Source organism: Erythrolamprus reginae, chromosome 6, assembly GCF_031021105.1.
Source record: "Erythrolamprus reginae isolate rEryReg1 chromosome 6, rEryReg1.hap1, whole genome shotgun sequence".
Taxonomy (NCBI): Eukaryota; Metazoa; Chordata; class Lepidosauria; order Squamata; family Dipsadidae; genus Erythrolamprus; species Erythrolamprus reginae.
In genome coordinates, this window is record NC_091955.1 from 97,506,970 (window position 1) to 97,525,590 (window position 18,621).

At 46.3% G+C, this 18,621-nt stretch overlaps 1 protein-coding gene across 2 annotated transcripts; it reads right to left on the reverse strand.

Moving 5' to 3' along the window:
* Window positions 1–1,238: 1,238 nt before the first annotated feature.
* Window positions 1,239–17,645, reverse strand: CIMAP1B (ciliary microtubule associated protein 1B). 2 transcript variants are annotated; one of them, XM_070754531.1, is made up of 7 exons: window positions 17,523–17,645; window positions 15,250–15,390; window positions 12,690–12,893; window positions 7,162–7,263; window positions 6,061–6,182; window positions 5,612–5,752; window positions 1,239–4,214 (listed from the first exon to the last, which is right to left on the reverse strand). In XM_070754531.1, exons 2-7 carry the CDS (start codon window positions 15,356–15,358, stop codon window positions 4,134–4,136), a joined length of 759 nt encoding a protein of 252 aa, XP_070610632.1. In that variant the 5' UTR covers window positions 15,359–15,390; window positions 17,523–17,645; the 3' UTR covers window positions 1,239–4,133. The 2 variants fall into 2 exon arrangements, with proteins under 2 accessions (XP_070610632.1, XP_070610633.1); XM_070754532.1 differs by having other exon boundaries at window positions 12,690–12,942; window positions 17,523–17,633.
* Window positions 17,646–18,621: the final 976 nt, after the last annotated feature.

The window sequence follows — 18,621 nt, forward strand, 5'->3', positions numbered from 1 at the left end:
ATTGAGAACCACGCCTGCTGGAAGTTTGTTCCAAGCATCTACCACTCTTTCAGTCAAATATTTTGTCACATGGCTTCTGATCTTTTCCCCAAATTAACCAGATTGTGCCCCTTGCTCCTGTGTTCACTTTCCTATTAAAAACACTTCCCTCCTGGACCTTATTTAACCCTTTCATATACTTAAATGTTTCCATCATGTCCCCTCTTTCCCTTCGGTCCTCCAGACTATACAGATGGAGTTCATGAAGTCTTTCCTGATACGTTTTATGCTTAAGACCTTCTACCATTTTTGTAGCCCGTCTTTGGGCCCGTTCAATTTTATCAATATCATTTTGTAGGTGAGAACTGGACACAGTATTCCAAATGGGGTCTCACTCTATGCAGCGGGATCACAATCTCCCTCTTCCTGCTTGTTGTACCTCTAGCTATGCAGCCAAGCATTCGACTTGCTTTCCCAACTCCCTGACTGCACTGTTCACCCAATACAAAATCTAATGATTAAAAACTATAGCTAAAAACCCACTATCATTAAATAATCAAAATTGCACAATCATCACCATACATAAATTCCAGGATGCACACAGAATCTTGTGTAAAGATGCTTGTGTGAGTGAGATTTGCAGGAGTCCCAGCGACTGATGAGGTCCACAGAGTCGACCTTCTCCAGCCCTAACCAGGTACTAACAATGTTCCCAGCTCTGACAGCTTACAAGCTCTTTCATGGTTACTCTCTGCAAAGAACGTTTTCCAAGTCCTGCCTTTGCTTGGGCTATTGCTATTTTGCAACCTTCTAACAAACCAAAGTCAATGGGGAAAAACAGATTCACTTAACAACCCTGTGACTAACTTAACTGCAGTGATTCTCTTACTAACTTATCAACTGTGGTGATTGACTTAACAACCGTGGCAAGGAAGGTCGTATAATGAGGCAAAATCACTTAATAACCATTTCGCCAAGATAAAATATAAATTTTGGGCTTAGTTGGCGACACAAACCAAGGATTACCTGGATTATCACCTTATAGTAAAAGTAGGGAGGGCCTGCTTGAGTTTCCTAACCTGGCCTACCTCGAAGGGCTGGCAATCTACCCCGTGGCAACAATTGTGTGCAATTTCAGCAGGAGAAATGGTGCAACCTGGAGACATTTTTGCAAACCAATCACAAACGTTTCCCTCCACCCTCCCTCCCTTTCCCCCCCGAGTCTTTTTAGTCCCAGGTAAAGATGCACAAACGAGACATTTGTTTTTATCTACATCTTTATTTGATTGATTGATTTGCCGCCTATCTCGCCACGGGGCCACTTCAGGTGGCTTGCGACGATGAAAAGGACGACAGGCAAAGAACGCAGGCAGAAGAGGCGGCCAATAACAAGAGCCACAAAACAAGCCACGGAAACATAACAGGAATTGATAACAATACATCAGTGTGATGGGTGGAGAGCAGAAAACTGGGGGAGGGGGAGGTTGGGGGGGGAGGGAGGGAGGTGGACTCTGCCATCAATTCAGCAGCCCCCTCCCCTAGGGAACCACCCTATCGGCATCTCGGGTCAAACCGGAAAAGTCAGGTCTTCATCAGGGGCGGATTCCCGATTGTGCCACCATCAGTGGGCAGCGCACGAAGTTTTGATTCTACTGCGGAAGCAAAAACAAATTGCCGAAATCTCTCCCACCCATGCAAGAATTTGATTCCTGTACATGTGCAGAAGCAAAATCTCGCTGAGACCCCCGTGTGCCCCCACAGCAGAAGCAAAACTGCACGTGCAGATCAATTTTCGCTACAGGTACGCAGTCCTTATCCGTACCGGTAGTACCCCAATTATTATTATTATTATTAGATTTGTATGCCGCCCCTCTCTGAAGACTCGGGGTGGCTCACAACACTGGTCTTCAGGCTCCAGTGGAAGGAGGGTGGGGGCGGATGTCATCTGAGAGCGGGGGGGGTGTGTGTCTCCAAACATGGCAACTTTAAGACGGCCGGACTTCAACTCCCAGAATTCCTCAGCCAGCGGAGTCCCCACCTGTGGCTATTTTGAGATTTGAGCCACACGGGGCGCAGTGGTTAGAGTGCAGTACTGCAGGCTACTTCTGTTGACTGCCGATTGCCAGCAATTTAGCAGTTCAAGTCTCACCAGCTCCAGGTTGACTCAGCCTTCCCTCCTTCCGAGGTGGGTCAAATGAGGACCCAGATTGTTGGGGGCAGGAGGCTGATTTTGTAAACCGCTTAGAGAGGGCTGGAAAAGCACTAGGAAGCGGAATATAGCGCTGTTGCTGTTCGTGGACTTCAACTCCCAGAATTCCTCAGTCAGTGGGGTTCCTCCAAACTTGACAACTTTCAACATTTGTAGACTCCCACTCCCCAAATTCCCCAGCCAGCCATGTTCTCTGAGCTTGGTTGTTTTCTTGTAGACATTTCGTTGCCCAACTAGGGAACAACATGAAGGCTTGGAGACGGGGTGGCACAGTGGTTAGAGAGCAGCAATGCAGGCTACTTCAGCTAAGTTCTAGCTGTAGTTCAGCAGTTCAAAGCTCGCCACTGGCTCGAAGGTTGACTCAGCCTTCCGTCCTTCCCAGGTGGGTCAAATGAGGACCCAGATAATTGGGGACAAGAGGCTGATTCTGTCAATCACTTAGAGAGGGCTGTAAAAGCACAACAAAGTGGTATATAAGTCTAAAATGCTATTGTTATTCCTTCCTTCCTTCCTTCCTTCCCCCTCTCCCTCCTTCCTTCTTTGGTGGGTCAAATGAGGACCCAGATTGTTGGGGGCAAGAGGCTGATTTTGTAAACCGCTTAGAGAGGGCTGGAAAAGCACTGTGAATCGGTAGATGAGTCTAAATGCCATAATGCTATTAGAAGCCTTTTAATCCAATTCTTCTATCTCTGATGATGTTACCTGGTTGGGTCATGTACCGAAAGTAAGTACGATGAGAGAGTATCAAGGATCCCATAGTCCTCCTCCTCCTCCCTCCTCCTTCTAGCCCTGATATTGTTACCTAGCATGGGTCATGAAACATCTGCAAACAAGCAACCAAGCTCAGAGAGGACCCCACAGTTCAACCCCGAACTACAAATATTCTCTTCCCTTGGCTTCCCAAGTACCTTCAATTTGCACCCAAAGTTTGCTCGGCGCAATGTTACATCTGGCCATTCTAAGCCCCATAGACCAGGGCCATAGCCACTTGGAGACAGGGACTTCAAATCCCAGAATTCCTCAGCCAGATCTCCAAACATGGCCACTTTTAAGACTTGTGGACTTCAAATCCCAGAATTCCTCAGCCGGGGAGTCTCCAAACGTGACCATTTTTAAAGACTAGTGGAGATCAAATCCCGGTCCACAAGCCTTAAAGTAGCCAAGTTTGGACATCCCTTCTGTAGACCAACACTTGGCTCATGGTTTGTGGAGGATGCTGGGGCAAAATGGCCCCAGATCGGTGTGTGTTTGTGTGTCCACAACCAAAGGGTAAAGGACAACGCACAACAGATGTTTGCTGCTCCCCAACAACTGCAGAAAACTCTACCTCCAGCTGAGCTGAGCTGGTTAAGTGCGCCAGTGGTCGGCAAAACGCAACAGGCGAAGTTTGGCCGTGCGTGGCCAGGGGTGCAATTTGTGTCAGTTATGCCGGCCATGCAATCTGAACGGGGAATGGTCTGCTTGAAGAATCTGTAAAACGGGTGCAAAACAAATCAAAGAGAGTATTTTGGGGGCCATTGAAACTACGGGGAGCTTCGATTCCACCACAGGGGCTGCTATCTTAACTTTTCTTTCACCCTGTTTGGGGAGAACCCTGGCAGAATCCTCGTTGATGGGTCTTTTGAACCCGGGTTCATGCCAGGGGTCCCCCAAAAAATGGTGAGTTTCCAAATGCCCGCCGGGTACAGCAATCTGGCCTAACGGTTGGAGCAACGAGACACCGCTGGATGCTGCAGCCTCCCCCCAATTTCCCAGGAGAACTGGGGGCCCCTGAGTCCCCCCCCCTCCCAGCCCAGTCGGAGGACCCTCCCAAGCCTCTCGTGCATCTGCCCAGCAATATCCCCCCCTTCTCTGCCCCACACGGGAATCTCCCCCCCCCAAAGCATCGACTAGAGACCCAGACTTGGCAAAGAACGGCTTCTTGTCCAGCCCGCCCAGCCGTGACTTAATCTGCCACGTCCACAATCAGAGGAGCCACGTAGTCGGAGTGGCGGATCCCGAACGTCAAGCCATGGAGCGGATTGTGCTGTGGGATTTGAGGACCGGGGGGGGGGGGGGGGGAGGAGAGAGAAGGAAAGGGGGGAGGAGAGAAAGCAGCGTTATTCCTGGGGGGAGAGGATACCTGGATACTGCACGGGTCAAAAAGAGGGCCGTGGAAATATTGAGTGACCCCTCGCAGCCTGGACACAAACTGCTTCAACTCCCACCCTCAAAACGTTGCTACAGAGCCCTGCACACCAAGACAACTAGACACAAGGACAGTTTTTTCCCCAAACGCCCTCACTCTGCTAAACAAATAATTCCCTCAACACGGTCAGACTTTCTACTAAATCTGCACTGCTATTACTACTAATTTTTTCTCATCATTCCTATCACCCATTTCCTCCCACTTATGACTGTCACTTGTTGCTTATTTCCTTAAGATATTCTATTCTATTCTATTCTCCTCTGCTCTCCTCTACTCTATTTTTACAACCATGAGCAGAAGACTCTATTAGGGTCATAACTCGAGGACTCCCTCGAGAAAATGAAATTATTACGATTAAGCAGGTGATTGACCTACTTTACAACCATCATGAGTTGCGGCCCTGAGACGAACAATTCCATTTTGGTCGTAACACGAGGACCCCCTCCCCCCCTCTTTATTGGCAGATGAAGGATGGAGATGTGTGAAACTAAGCAGATGCCTGGCCTGCTTTATGTCCAGCATAAGTTATGCCCGTGAGGAGCAGAACTCAAAAACTCCCAATATTGGCCCAGGTCAAGGAAACGGGTAATAACAATAGTAACAACAACAACAACAACAACAACAACGACAGAGTTAGAAGGGACCTTGGAGGTCCTCAAGTCCAATCCTCTGCTTGGGCAGGAGATCCTACATTACCTCAACAGATGGTTATCCAACATCTGCTTAAAAACTTCCAGTGTTGGGGCATTCACAACTTCTGGTGGCAAACTATTCCTCTGATCAATTGTTCTAACTGTCAGGAATTTTCTCCTTAGTTCTAAGTTGCTTCTCTCCTTGTTTAGTTTCCACCCATTGCTTCTTGTTCTACCCTCAGGTGCTTTGGAGAATAGCTTGTTCCCTCTCCTTTGTGGAAACCCCTGAGATATTGGAAGGCTGCTATCGTGTCTCCCCTGGTCCTTCTTTTCATCAAACTAGCCCTGCCCAGTCCCCTAATCTCCTTTGTTGCTCTTCTCTGCACTTTTTCTAGAGTCTGATGATAGGGGATTAAAATTAACGGGGGGGGGACTGATTTATGACTATCATCAGGAGTTCCCCCACCTATGAGAGGCGGGGTCCATCGTGGTCGTAACTCGAGGACCTTTGGCAGAGGCCATGGAAGCCAAAAGCAAGGGCTGAGTTGGGGGGCAGACCTCCCCCCCCACGTCCCATGACCCCTCCCCCCGGCAGGCCCCTACCTTCTCTGGACTGTAGGCCCCAGGGCCCGGAATGACCGTCGTGTCCCCCGGAAGCATGTTCCGTGCGAGGATGCTGTAATGCGGGGGCCGGTTCTTGTAGACGCCGGGGTCCACCACGCGATAATTGCAAGGCCCCGGAGTCTGCGGGGGTGGGGGGGAGAGGGGGAGGTTGAGCATCACAAACCATCTGCACACACACACACACACACACACAACTGTGAGGGGAAGAGAAGAAGAGAAGTAGGAAGAAATGGAAGGGAAAAGAATGGAAGGAGAGATAAGAGGAAGAGAAGGGAAGAGAAGGATGGAGAGATGGAAGGAAGAAGAATGGAAGGAGAGATAAGAGGAAGAGAAGGGAAGAGAGGAGGAGAGGAGAGGAGGAGGGAGAGATGGAAGGAAGTTGAATGGAAGGAGAGAAAGGGGAGAGGGCACGTTCGGGGTCTCCTTACCCGGCTGAGGTCCTCGTAGAAGCTGCCGATGGTGCTGCGTCCAAACATGGAGTAATTGGGGGCTGAGGTCTTGCCGATCACCCTGGGGCCCATCATTGGAGGGAGGCCATAGGCAGCTGGCCCTGGGGGGGGGGAGCAAGCAAGGTCAGTCAGAGTTTGGGATGGGGGAGGAAATGTGGGGAGTTTCTTGCCAAACAACGGAGAGCAGTACAACACAAAGCAACAGAAGGCAAAGCAACTTGAAGCAAAGGAAAGCAACCCAGTTCAAGGCAAAGTAAACAACGCAGCCAATGCAAAACAAAAGCAAAAGCAAAAAGCCAAAGCAAAACAAAAGCAAAATAGCAAAACAAGCAAAAGCAAAGCAAAAGCAAAGCAAAAGCAAAGCAAAAGCAAAGCAAAAGCAAAAGGAAAAAGCAAAACAAAAGCAAAGCAAAAGCAAAAGCAAAGCAAAACAATAGCAAAGCAAAAGCAAAAGCAAAACAAAAGCAAAACAAAAGCAAAACAATAGCAAAACAAAAGCAAAAGCAAAACAAAAGCAAAACAAAAGCAAAACAATAGCAAAACAAGCAAAAGCAAAACAAAAGCAAAAGCAAAACAAAAGCAAAAGCAAAACAAAAGCAAAAGCAAAACAAAAGCAAAACAATAGCAAAGCAAAAGCAAAAAGCAAAAGCAAAAAGCAAAAGCAATAGCAAAGCAAAAGCAAAAAGCAAAAGCAATAGCAAAACAAAAGCAAAAGCAAAACAAAAGCAAAACAAAAGCAAAACAATAGTAAAGCAAAAGCAAAAAGCAAAAGCAAAACAAAAGCAAAACAATAGCAAAGCAAAAGCAAAAAGCAAAAGCAAAACAAAAGCAAAAGCAAAAAGCAAAAAGCAAAAGCAAAACAAAAGCAAAACAATAGCAAAGCAAAAGCAAAACAAGCAAAAGCAAAACAATAGCAAAACAAAAGCAAAACAAAAGCAAAGCAAAGCAAAAGCAAAACAAGCAAAAAAAAAAGCAAAAGCAAAAACTAAAAGCAAAAGCAAATGCAATGCAGAGCAGAGCAACACAACACAACACAAAGCAAAGCAACACGACGCAATGCAGCAAAGCAAGCCATCTCACCTGGCGTCTGTTCATTTTGGAAGTCCTTCGTCCGTGAAGCCATGGAGTAATTCGGGGGACACGGATAAGCCACTTTCCCAGCTTTCTCCGGAGAGTAGCGACCTGCGAACGAAAGAAAAGGTGGAATTCTCTTCGGTCCAAGAAGTGGGGTCAGCTCAGGAGGTCGTCAGAGAACGGGAGGGGGGTGTGTCAAAAATCCCGCTGCCCTTCTCCAAATCATGCAAGTGGGAACGCCCACAGAACCGGTTGTAAAAAAATTTGAATCCCACCACTCTACGACCGCAACTGAGCCCAACATTTATGTTGTTACGTGAAACATGTTAGGAATATCCTATCCACAAGAAGGGCAGTAGAGAAGAAGCTGGTAACTACAGGCCAGTTAGCTTGACATCAGTTGTCGTTAAAATGATGGAGACTCTACTCAAAAAGAGGATAAATCAGCACCTAAAAAACAGTAACTTATTGGACCCAAATCAGCATGGCTTTACTGAAGGCAAATCATGTCAGACTAATCTCATTGATTTCTTTGACTATGTCACAAAGGTGTTGGATGAAGGTGGTGCCGTGGATATTGCCTACCTGGACTTCAGCAAAGCCTTTGATACGGTTCCACATAAAGAGCTGATAGATAAATTAGTGAAGATTGGACTTAATCCCTGGATAGTTCAATGGATTTGCAGCTGGCTGAAGCATAGACACCAGAGGGTTGTTTTGAATGGCGAGTATTCTGAGCAGAGTCAGGTTACAAGTGGTGTGCCACAAGGGTCTGTTCTGGGTCCTATTCTTTTTAATATGTTTGTGAGTGACATAGGGGAAGGTCTGGTAGGGAAGGTTTGCCTATTTGCCGATGACTCTAAAGTGTGCAATAGGGTTGATATTCCTGGAGGCGTCGGCAATATGGTAAATGATTTAGCTTTACTAGATAAATGGTCAAAGCAATGGAAACTGCAGTTTAATGTTTCCAAATGTAAAATAATGCACTTGGGGAAAAGGAATCCTCAATCTGACTATTGTATTGGCAGTTCTGTGTTAGCAAATACTTCAAAAGAAAAGGATTTAGGCGTAGTGATTTCTGACAGTCTCAAAATGGGTGAACAGTGCAATCAGGCGGTAGGGAAAGCAAGTAGGATGCTTGGCTGCATAGCTAGAGGTATAACAAGCAGGAAGAGGGAGATCATGATCCCGCTATATAGAATGCTGGTGAGACCACATTTGGAATACTGTGTTCAGTTCTGGAGACCTCACCTACAAAAAGATATTGACAAAATTGAACGGGTCCAAAGACGGGCTACAAGAATGGTGGAAGGTCTTAAGCATAAAACGTATCAGGAAAGACTTAATGAACTCAATCTGTATAGTCTGGAGGACAGAAGGAAAAGGGGGGACATGATCGAAACATTTAAATATATTAAAGGGTTAAATAAGGTCCAGGAGGGAAGTGTTTTTAATAGGAAAGTGAACACAAGAACAAGGGGACACAATCTGAGGTTAGTTGGGGGTAAGATCAAAAGCAACATGAGAAAATATTATTTTACTGAAAGAGTAGTGGATCCTTGGAACAAACTTCCAGCAGACGTGGTAGATAAATCCACAGTAACTGAATTTAAACATGCCTGGGATAAACATAGATCCATCCTAAGATAAAATACAGAAAATAGTATAAGGGCAGACGAGATGGACCATGAGGTCTTTTTCTGCCGTCAGACTTCTATGTTTCTATGTTTCTATGAATAGCAAACCTGCGTGATATTTCATTGTAGTACCATATAAGGTGAAATGTAATGCTAATGCTGACTCATGGGGTGTGTGAACTGCAATGTGATTGGGCCAGGGCATTATAAGATGCCAATCAACTTCACCATTACTTGTTTTTCTTCTTGGGTTGGCCATTGGTGGTCATTTGTTAATGGTGGTTACCTGGCTGGAGCTGTTTGAGCATGAGTTAGATATTGAGTAGAACTGAGATAGTGATACAAAAAAACCTAATTACATGCAATCACCACCACGAGAATAACGGACGCCCAAAGTTGGAAAAGACAAGACACTCAGAAAATCAAATGATTGATTTTTTTAGCTGTGCGGAGATGGACGAGATGTCAAGAGATATTAAAGGTATACAAACAGATGAAGTAGCCAAACCGAGGGATAAATGGATCCAGAAAAGAATAACACAAAGAGAGGAGAAGAGACATAAAACTTCCCAGACAGCTTCAGAGAAAAGATATAAACCGAAACGTGGACTCCAGGAAGGACGTCTTTGTGACGTCAAAGCTCCGCCCATGGAATTCCCTATTGGGATTCCCCACCTCCTTTCCAGCCTCATGACCGGCCCGACAGCTCCGCGGCTCTTTTGAAAAGCTAACAGCTGGGCGGCGGAGCTTCTCAACGTCCTCCTGAACCCGAACGCCAAACCCGAACTTCCGGGTTCAGCGTTCAGGAGGCCGCCGAGAAGACCCCCGGCTGTTTCAAAAGACGACAGTCGGGCGGTGGGGCTTCTCGGCGGCCTCCCGAACGCCAAACCTGGAAGTTCGGCAAAGTTCAGGTTTGGCGTTCGGGTTCGGGAGGACACCAAGAAGCCCGCCGGCTGTTTCAAAAGGTGACAGCCGGGCGGCGGGGCTTCTCGGTGGCTACCCGAACACGAACTTTTGCCGAACTTCCGGGTTCGGCATTGGGAGAATGCTGAGAAGCGCCCGGCTGTTTCAAAAGGTGACAGCCGGGCAGCAGTGGTGTTTTGGGTTTTTTTTCCTTGCACGCATTAATTCATTTTACATTGTTTCCTATGGGAAACAATGTTTCGTCTTACGAACTTTTCACCTTATGAACCTCCTCCGGGAACCAATTAGGTTCGTAATACGAGGTATTACTGTATAAGGAAATAGAAATGGGCTATGATCTGCAATGTATAATGAGATATTGCTTCTTTTTTATTGTATTCGAAAACATAAACTTTTTTAAAAAAAAACTGGATAGGTTGAGTATCTACTAGAAATCACCTGGATATAGCTGATGTAAAGTGCCTGTGTATATAGAAGACTGAAGATGTTTTTCACGGAAGAGTAAACTACAGTTTTATACAAATGTGTCTTCATTTATTTATCTGGTTCATTAAATTGCCACAGTATATTCTGATATCCCATCTAGTCCTCCTACATTACTCTGCATATATATATATATACATGTTCTGTCAGGCTCTCTGGTCGACTCCTCCCAAAAATTCACAGGTACAAATTTTAGACACACACACGTTTGAAAATTCAAAACAATGTTCTTTATAAGGAAAATTCCCTTAAACCAAGCCCTCTTTTGGTATAGCCAAGAGCACTCATCTCCAAACAAACTGGTAATTGGTACAAGTCCCTTATCAGTTCTGTGATACTTAGCTTGCAGCTGTGAGGCAATTCACAGTCCTTCTTCTTTCACAAAGTGAAACACACTTTGCCCTGGTTTAGTTTCAAAGTGGGGAAAAATCAGCACACAAAAGGTCAAAGTCAGTAAAGCAGTCACAAAACACAAGGATCAGATAATCCTCCACAATGGCCAAACCCACAGGCTGCTCTTTATAGCAGCCTCACTAATGACCACAGCCCCACCCAACCACAGGTGGCCTCATTTTCTTTGATAATAATCTTTCAGTTGTTGTTGCCTATGCATCGCTTTCTGCATGTGTGGCTGTATCATTAACTCTTGTTCTGAATCCAAGGAGGAGCTAGAGAATTGATCTCCTTCTGAGCTGTCTGCCCCACTCTCCTCCTCCCTGTCACTCATGTCTTCTTGGTCAGAGGAGCCTTCATCAGCAGATTCCACCGGGGGCAAAACAGGCCTGCAGCATGTGGATGTCTCCCCCACATCCACAGTCCTTGGGGAAGGAGCTGGGCCAGAGCTAACCACAACATATACATATATCCGGACAAAGCATTTGTTAGTTTGGTTCATTTTACAACTTCTCTTGCTTTCTTGGTTAAGCAAATCACCACCGTTGTTCACTTAGGAAGCTGCTCGCTAAGCGAACCTGATTTCCCTGTGGACTTGGCTTGTCAGAAGGTCACATGATCCCTGCCCTTCCCAGGACACTGTGACCGCCATAAATGTGAATTTGTCACCAAGCATCTGAATATAAATCTCAGGACCATGGGGGATGTTGCAATGGTCATAAATGTGAAACATGGACGTAACTTTTTTTAAAATTGGCATTGTACAAGACCTTGAAGATGACCCACACTCTGTACAAGACCTTGGAATACTCATATGAAATGACCTAAGTGCCAAAGCCCCCTGCAACAATATCCCCCCAAAGGCCTCAAGAGTTGTTAACCTAATCCTATGTAGCTTCTGCTCCGGTAATCTCACACTACTAACCAGAGCATACAAAACCTTCGCCAGACCAATCCTTGAATACAGCTCATCTGTCTGGAACCCACACTGCATTTCGGACATAAACACTCTAGAAAATGTCCAGAGATACTTTACGAGAAGAGCCCTCCACTCACAACAGAATCCCCTACGCAACTAGACTTACAATCCTGGGCTTAGAATGCTTAGAACTATGTTGCCTTAAACAAGACCTAAGCATAGCCCATAAAATCACCTACTGCAACAGCTGAAGGACTACTTCAGCTTCAACCCCAACAACACATGAGCACACAACAGATACAAATTTAAAGTAAACTGCTCCAAACGTGACTTCAGGAAATACGACTTTAGTAACTGAGTAGTTGATGCATGGAACTCACTACCAGACTCTGTAGTATCGTCACCTAAGCCCCAAAACTTTACCCTTAGACTGTCCATGGCTGACCTCTCCTGATTCCTAAGAGGTCAGTAAGGGGTCTGCATAAGTGCACCAGCGTGCCTTCTGTCCTAATGTTTCTCTTTTACTAGTATCATGTATATGAATATTATTATATCTTTGTATGCCACCAATACATACTTGACAAAACAAATAAATAAAAGAAATTTTTTTAAAAAATGGAGGGTTACTAAGCAAACCGTGGTAAGGTGGCCTAGGATGTTTTGGGCATCCCAATAGCAAGACGATAAAAGATATTGACAAAATTGAACGGGTAAAAGACGGGCTACAAAAATGGTGGAAGGTCTTAAGCATAAAACGTATCAGGACAGACTCCATGAACTCAGTCTATAGAGTCTGGAGGACAGAAGGGAAAGGGGGGACACGATCGAAACATCATTTAACTATGTTAAAGGGTTCAATAAGGTTTAGGAGGGAAGTGTTTTTATTTATTTATTACTTATTAGATTTGTTTTTAATAGGAAAGTGAACCCAAGAACAAGGGGACACAATCTGAGGTTAGTTGGGGGAAAAGATCAGAAGCAACATGGGAAAATATTATTTGACTGAAATAGTAGATCCTTGGAACAAACTTCCAGCAGACGTGGTTGGTAAATCCACAGTCACTGAATTTAAACATGCCTGGGATAAACATAGATCCATCCTAAGATAAAATACAGAAAATAGTATAAGGGCAGACTAGATGGACCGTCAATCTTCTATGTTTCTATGTAACACTGACCTGGTCCCGGCGTCCGAAAGCTGACCCCGCTCTTGGGGCGCCCGTAGATGGAGAAGGCGGGGCTTCCGTCCTTGCCTCTCATCGTCATGTTGGTGGGGACCATGTAGCCCGGTCCGGGAGACGAGCTCTCCAGCATCTGGAAACGCCGGCTGCCCATGCTGAAGGCCGGAGCCCGGAACCGAGAGGGATCGTGCTGATGGTAGCCTGGGCAGAGGAAGAGGAGGAGGAGGAGGGCGTGAGTGGAGGATGGGACCTACGGGGAAGAAGGAGAAGGGCCCCGTGGCTGTTTGTTTGTTTGTTTGTTTGTTCGTTCATTCGTTCGTTCATTCGTTCATTCATTCATTCATTGCAATGCTCTCTACCTGGGGTGACCTTTGAAGAGTGTTTGGAAACTCCAGATCGTGCAGAACGCGGCCGCGAGAGCTATCGTGGGGCTCCCTAGATTCGCCCATGTCTCCTCAACACTCTGCGGCCTGCACTGGCTGCCCATTAGTTTCCGGTCACAATTCAAAGTGTTGGTAATGACCTATAAAGCCCTACATGGCATTGGACCAGAATACCTCCAGAACCGCCTCCTGCCACACGAATGCCAGTGGCTGATTAGGTCCCATAGAGGTGGCCTTTTCCGGGTCTCGTCAACTAAACAATGTCGTCTGGTGGGCCCCAGGGGAAGAGCCTTCTCTGCGGCGGCCCCGGCCCTCTGGAATCAACTGCCCCCAGAGATCAGGACTACCTCCACCCTCCTTGCCTTTTGTAAGCTACTCAAAACCCACCTATGTTGCCAGGCATGGGGAAAATAAGTCACCCCTGGGTTTATATTGTTTATGTATGATATGATTGTGTTGCATGGTTTTAATAATGGGTTTTTAGATGTCTTTTAAATATATTGGATTTGTCACATTGTTGTTATTGTTGTGAGGCACTCTGAGTCTCCGGAGAGGGGCAGCATACAAATCTAATAAATTATTATTATTATTATTATTATTATTATTATTATTACTATTATTATTATTATCATCATCATCATCATCATCATCTTCTTCTTCTATGCCGCCCAATCCCAAAGGACTTTGTTTGTTTGTTTATTGATTGATTGATTGATTGCATTTATATGCCGCTCACTCCAAAACAGACTCTGAGTGGCTAACAGTTATAAATACAATACAAGCAAAAAAACCAGTAAAAACATCACTAAAATCACGTATATAATAAAAAAAACCATACATACTAAACAATCAATCTTAATTCCAGGCCTGCTGGAAAAGCCAGGTTTTAACAGCTTTCTGGAAAACCATTAAGGAGGAGATAATGCGAATCTCTGGAGGCAGTTGATTCCACAGGGTCAGAGCCACCACAGAGAAGGCTCTTCCCTGAGGTCCTGCCAACCGATATTGTTTGGCAGATGAGACCTGGAGGTTGCTGACTCCGCGGGACCTCACTGGCCACAGAGAAGGATGAGAGAGGAAGCGGTCCCGTTACCAAGCTCTCCTTCCCCCGGGCTAAGGAAAGGTGTGGGGCAGGGAAGGCTGCACTCTTTGGCTCTGCTAGTGCCCCACCGATGCTGTTGAGCACACGCGTGACCGTTGGCGCGAGATTTTGCTTCTGCGCATGCAGAACCCCCGGAATGCTTTCTTTTAGGAATTCTAAGGCAAAATTTAAATAAAAATCATATATACTTAGTAATTCATATCACTGCAGCGTCTAGATTAGCTTTTGCACAATGGTGGAAAAATGAACATATACCACACAGGACTGTTTAATACTAGAGAAAAACTCCCACTGTGCCGAAATGACCAAATTAACCCTAGAACTAAGAAACAATGATGAATCTCAATGTTACAACTGCTGGGACCCCTTTTACCCTTGGTTAGAAAAAAAAGAACAATCCGCCCAACAAGTGTAAAAAAACTTTTATATGCAAATAGATAATTATCTGGTGTCAAAGCTAATTCTATAAATGAGATATAGATATATGTAAAAATTAAGCTCATTTACTTAAACCTTTTCTTTCTTTCTTTCACATTCTCTCTTCTGTTTCATTTAGATTATTAATTATAATTAACTAAATTATTTTATAATTTAGATTATTAAGCTATAGTGTAACTGGCTATAGAGAATATATATAGTTCATACTCTCAATACAGATCGGAGAGGGGCGGCATACAAATCTAATAAATAGAATTGAACTGAATTGAAATTTTTATTGATGTTTGTATATCCTTTGTCTTTTTTTCCTCTTTTTCTCTTTATTTCTGCATGTGTTTTGTATTGTCACTTGTATTGTCATTGCATTTATTTATCTAAATAAAATGTATTTTTAATTTTAAAAAAAAGAAATGGTTATTGAAACAGAGGTCCAAGTGCCACCTCTATGGGGGTTGAGGCAGGCAGGGTTCCCTTAGGTCCCATTGGTTGGGGGTCCAGGGAAAGGGGGGGTGTTGGCCTTCTCACCTTTATAATTTTTAAAAACCAGGCTCCCCTCTTCCGCCCTCTTCCAGGATCAAAAGGAAACACCCCCCCCCCCCGAGTGGCTTATGCATGGGGCCTGCTAGATACTCACCCACATTAGTCGGGAGTCCATACTTGGGCCCGGGGCTGCTGTAGAGGGCAGCAATTGGTCCTCTCGGCCGGTGGGGTCTCCACGTTCCTACCCAGATGTCTGTGGACATCTTCGCTGGGTGGCGCTAACTCCTCCGTAGATCTGTAACAGGAGGAAGAAGAGAGAAGGATGTTGACCAACTAAGGTTTTTGCAATGCTCTCCTGCAAGACTGTTTGTCCAACCCAGCCATGGACTTGTGGACTTCAACTCCCAGAATCCCTCAGCCAGCCATGAATGATAGAGTTGGAGGAGGCCAGAAGGGTCATCCAGAAGGGGTCTCCAACCTTGGCCACTTTTAAGACTTGTGGACTAGTGTTGGCCTACTGTTTCTCAGCCTTGGCCCCTTTAAGATATCTGGACTTCAATTCCCAGAATTCCCCAGCCAATAGAATTTTTTTTGGGGGGTGGGGGATTTCTTTCTTGCTGAAAAAAAAAAAGTCACACTTGTACTGTTCCCGGGTCACCCTGACCCGGACCGAAACCTCTTCACTTGAAGTGCTTATGTTTGGTCAATTTGAAAACCTTTTTCATAGTCTGAACATTTCTGCACACAATGATATGAAATTTGAACTGAAAATTATGCATATTGCTTTATTTTGATTATAAAAGGCAGACCCCCCCCTTTATTTGTGAACATTTTTTCAATTTATAGATAGTTTAGCTTGCAAAATGTGTTCAATTTTACTAAAGTTGGTGTGGGATTGGTAGTTTGGACATTTCTGAATATAAGAAAAATATAAATGAACTGAAAGAAATGATTCTTATTGGTTTATAAAAATCAGAAATCAGACCCCCCCCCCCCCTTGGCTGCTTGCAACCATTTTCACTTTATATTTTTTTAGGCTCCAAATCTCTAAGGAATTTCCCCAAAAAAGTTTTGATATACTAAATTGAACAATCCTGATCATAAGAAAAATAGAAATGAACTGGAAAAAATGATTCTTATTTGTTTATTTTGACCACAAAAGCTCCACCACCACCCCTCGGCCTTGCTGTGTGCCATTATTTTCACTTTTCACAAAAACAGGGGGGGGGGGGCGCACATTTTATCAGCAAAATAAACCAATAGGCATTAAGTTTTTCATTTCAATGTGTGCAGAACTGTTCAAACTTGTTTCCAAGTGAAAAAAGTATTCAAATTGACCAAACATAAGCGCTTCAAACGAAGAGTTTTCGCTCCGGGTCAGGGTGAACTGGGAACAGAACATTGGGGAGTTCTATTGAACAGAACAGCAGCATTGCAGGCTCCTTCAGCTAACTGCTAAAAAGTAGTTCAGCAGTTTGAATCTCACCACCGGCTCCAAGTTGACTCAGCCTTCCCTCCTTCAGAGGTGGGCCAAGGAGGAGGACCCAGATGGGTGGGGACAAGAGGCTGAGTCTGTAAAACCACTTAGACAGGGCTGTCAAAGCACTAGGAAGTGCTATATAAATCTAAATGATATTCTTATCTTATCTTCCTTCCTTTCTTCCTTTCTTCCTTCCGAGGGGGGGGGGGGGGGTCAAATGAGGACCCAGATTGTTGGGGGTAAGAGGCCGATTCTGTCAACCACTTAGAGGGCTGGAAAAGCACTGGGAAGTGGTCTATAAGTCTATGGGCTATTGCTATCTTCCTTTTGCCTTCCTTCCTTCCCTCTTTATATCCTTCCCTCCTTCCTTCCTTCCCTCCCTCCACATTATATCCTTCCTTCCTTCCTTCCCTCCCTCCCTCCCTCTACCTTCCTTCCTTCCTTCCCTCCCTCCCTCCACCTTATATCCTTCCCTCCTTCCTTCCCTCCCTCCCTCTACCTTCCTTCCTTCCTTCCTTCTCTCCCTCCATCTTATATCCTTCCTTCCTTCCTTCCTTCCTCCCTCCCTCCCCTCGAGGGGGATCCTGGCGGGGAACGGGAGGTGGGGATCTCTGGGGGCGGGGGGGGGGGCGTCCGCAGTCCAAACCCAGTTGGGGCGAAGTTGGCCAAGGGATCTGAGTTGGGATCTCGGGGTCCGTCGGGGCAGATCCCAAGTCTGTGGGGCCGGAGGGGGGAGAATCCCACCGCCCCCTCCCCACGCTCGAGGGTCCGGCGGGGGCGGCAGGGATCCTCACTTGTGGGGCGCAGGGGAACCTCTCTGCCCCCCCCCAAGAGAAGCCAGCTCCCCCCCGAAATGGGTGGCTGGGGGGTCGGGGCAGCGAGGCTTGGGGCAAAGTTGGGGGTCGTGCGGAGGCGGCGCGGGGGAGTCGGGGACTGAGGGGACCTACCCACTTGGTTGCGGACCGCAGGGAGAGCAGGCGCAAGGCGGACCGTAGAGGCGCCCGCGGGAGCAGCGCAGCACTGAGCCCGGCAGCGGGACGGCCGCCTCCTGCCCTCTCCCCCCCCCCCCCATTGTGTACAGCGTTGCCCGGCAACTGGACCCACGGCCCCCCTCCTCCCGGGCGGATCCCTCTCCCTCCCCCTGGGCCTCTTGCCCCCCCTCCTTAAGCCCGCCCCCTGCCCCCCCCCCCGCCTGGCGAGCCCCCCCCCCCCTCCCGGAGCTTTGGGGCCAAGGCTCTGCACACACCCAGAGGAGGCGCCCTTTCCTCTGCGTCTCCCCACTTGGCCAACTGGAGGACTTCAATTCCCAGAGTTCCTCGGCAAAGCAGAGCTGCACAGCCGCGAGTTCCAACGGAGAACTTTGGACTCAACGTTCCAACTCAAAGGTTCCAACGGAGAAGTTTGGGGGCTGGCGGGGCTTTCACGGCTCGGCTCCCCGTTGCAACTTGAAGGCTTGTGGACTTCAACTCCCAGAGTTCCTCAACCGCCCAGTCTGGGAGTTGAAGTCCACAAGTCTTCAAGGGGCCAAGGTTGGAGACCCCTAAGGGGCGTCCATAAGTGCCCTGTTGTGCCTTTCCTCCCCTGTCCAATTGTCTCTCCTTTCTCTCACTTATCCTATATATTCTCTTCCTTTCATATATCCTCTCCTCTAAGCTCACTCTACCCCTATATATATTACTACATGTCTATTTTTCTTCCTATGTATTTGTGTATTGGACAAATGAATAAATAACATAAATAAATAAATAACTTAGATGGCCCTTCTGGCCTCCTCCAACTCTATCATTCGTGGCTGGCTGAGGGATTCTGGGAGTTGAAGTCCACAAGTCTTAAAGGGGCCAAGGTTTTGAGATCCCTGACTTAGATGACCCTCCCTCCCTCCCTTTCCTTCCATATTTGGTCATTTCATTTGCCAGTCACCCCGATTAACGTCTCACCTCCCTGGACTCAATTGTTTGACTTATTATCAAAATCACCCTTCGTATTATTATTCTGAAGTGCATTTCAAGAGCAAAGATTCGCCACAATAAACACTCAGAAACAAAG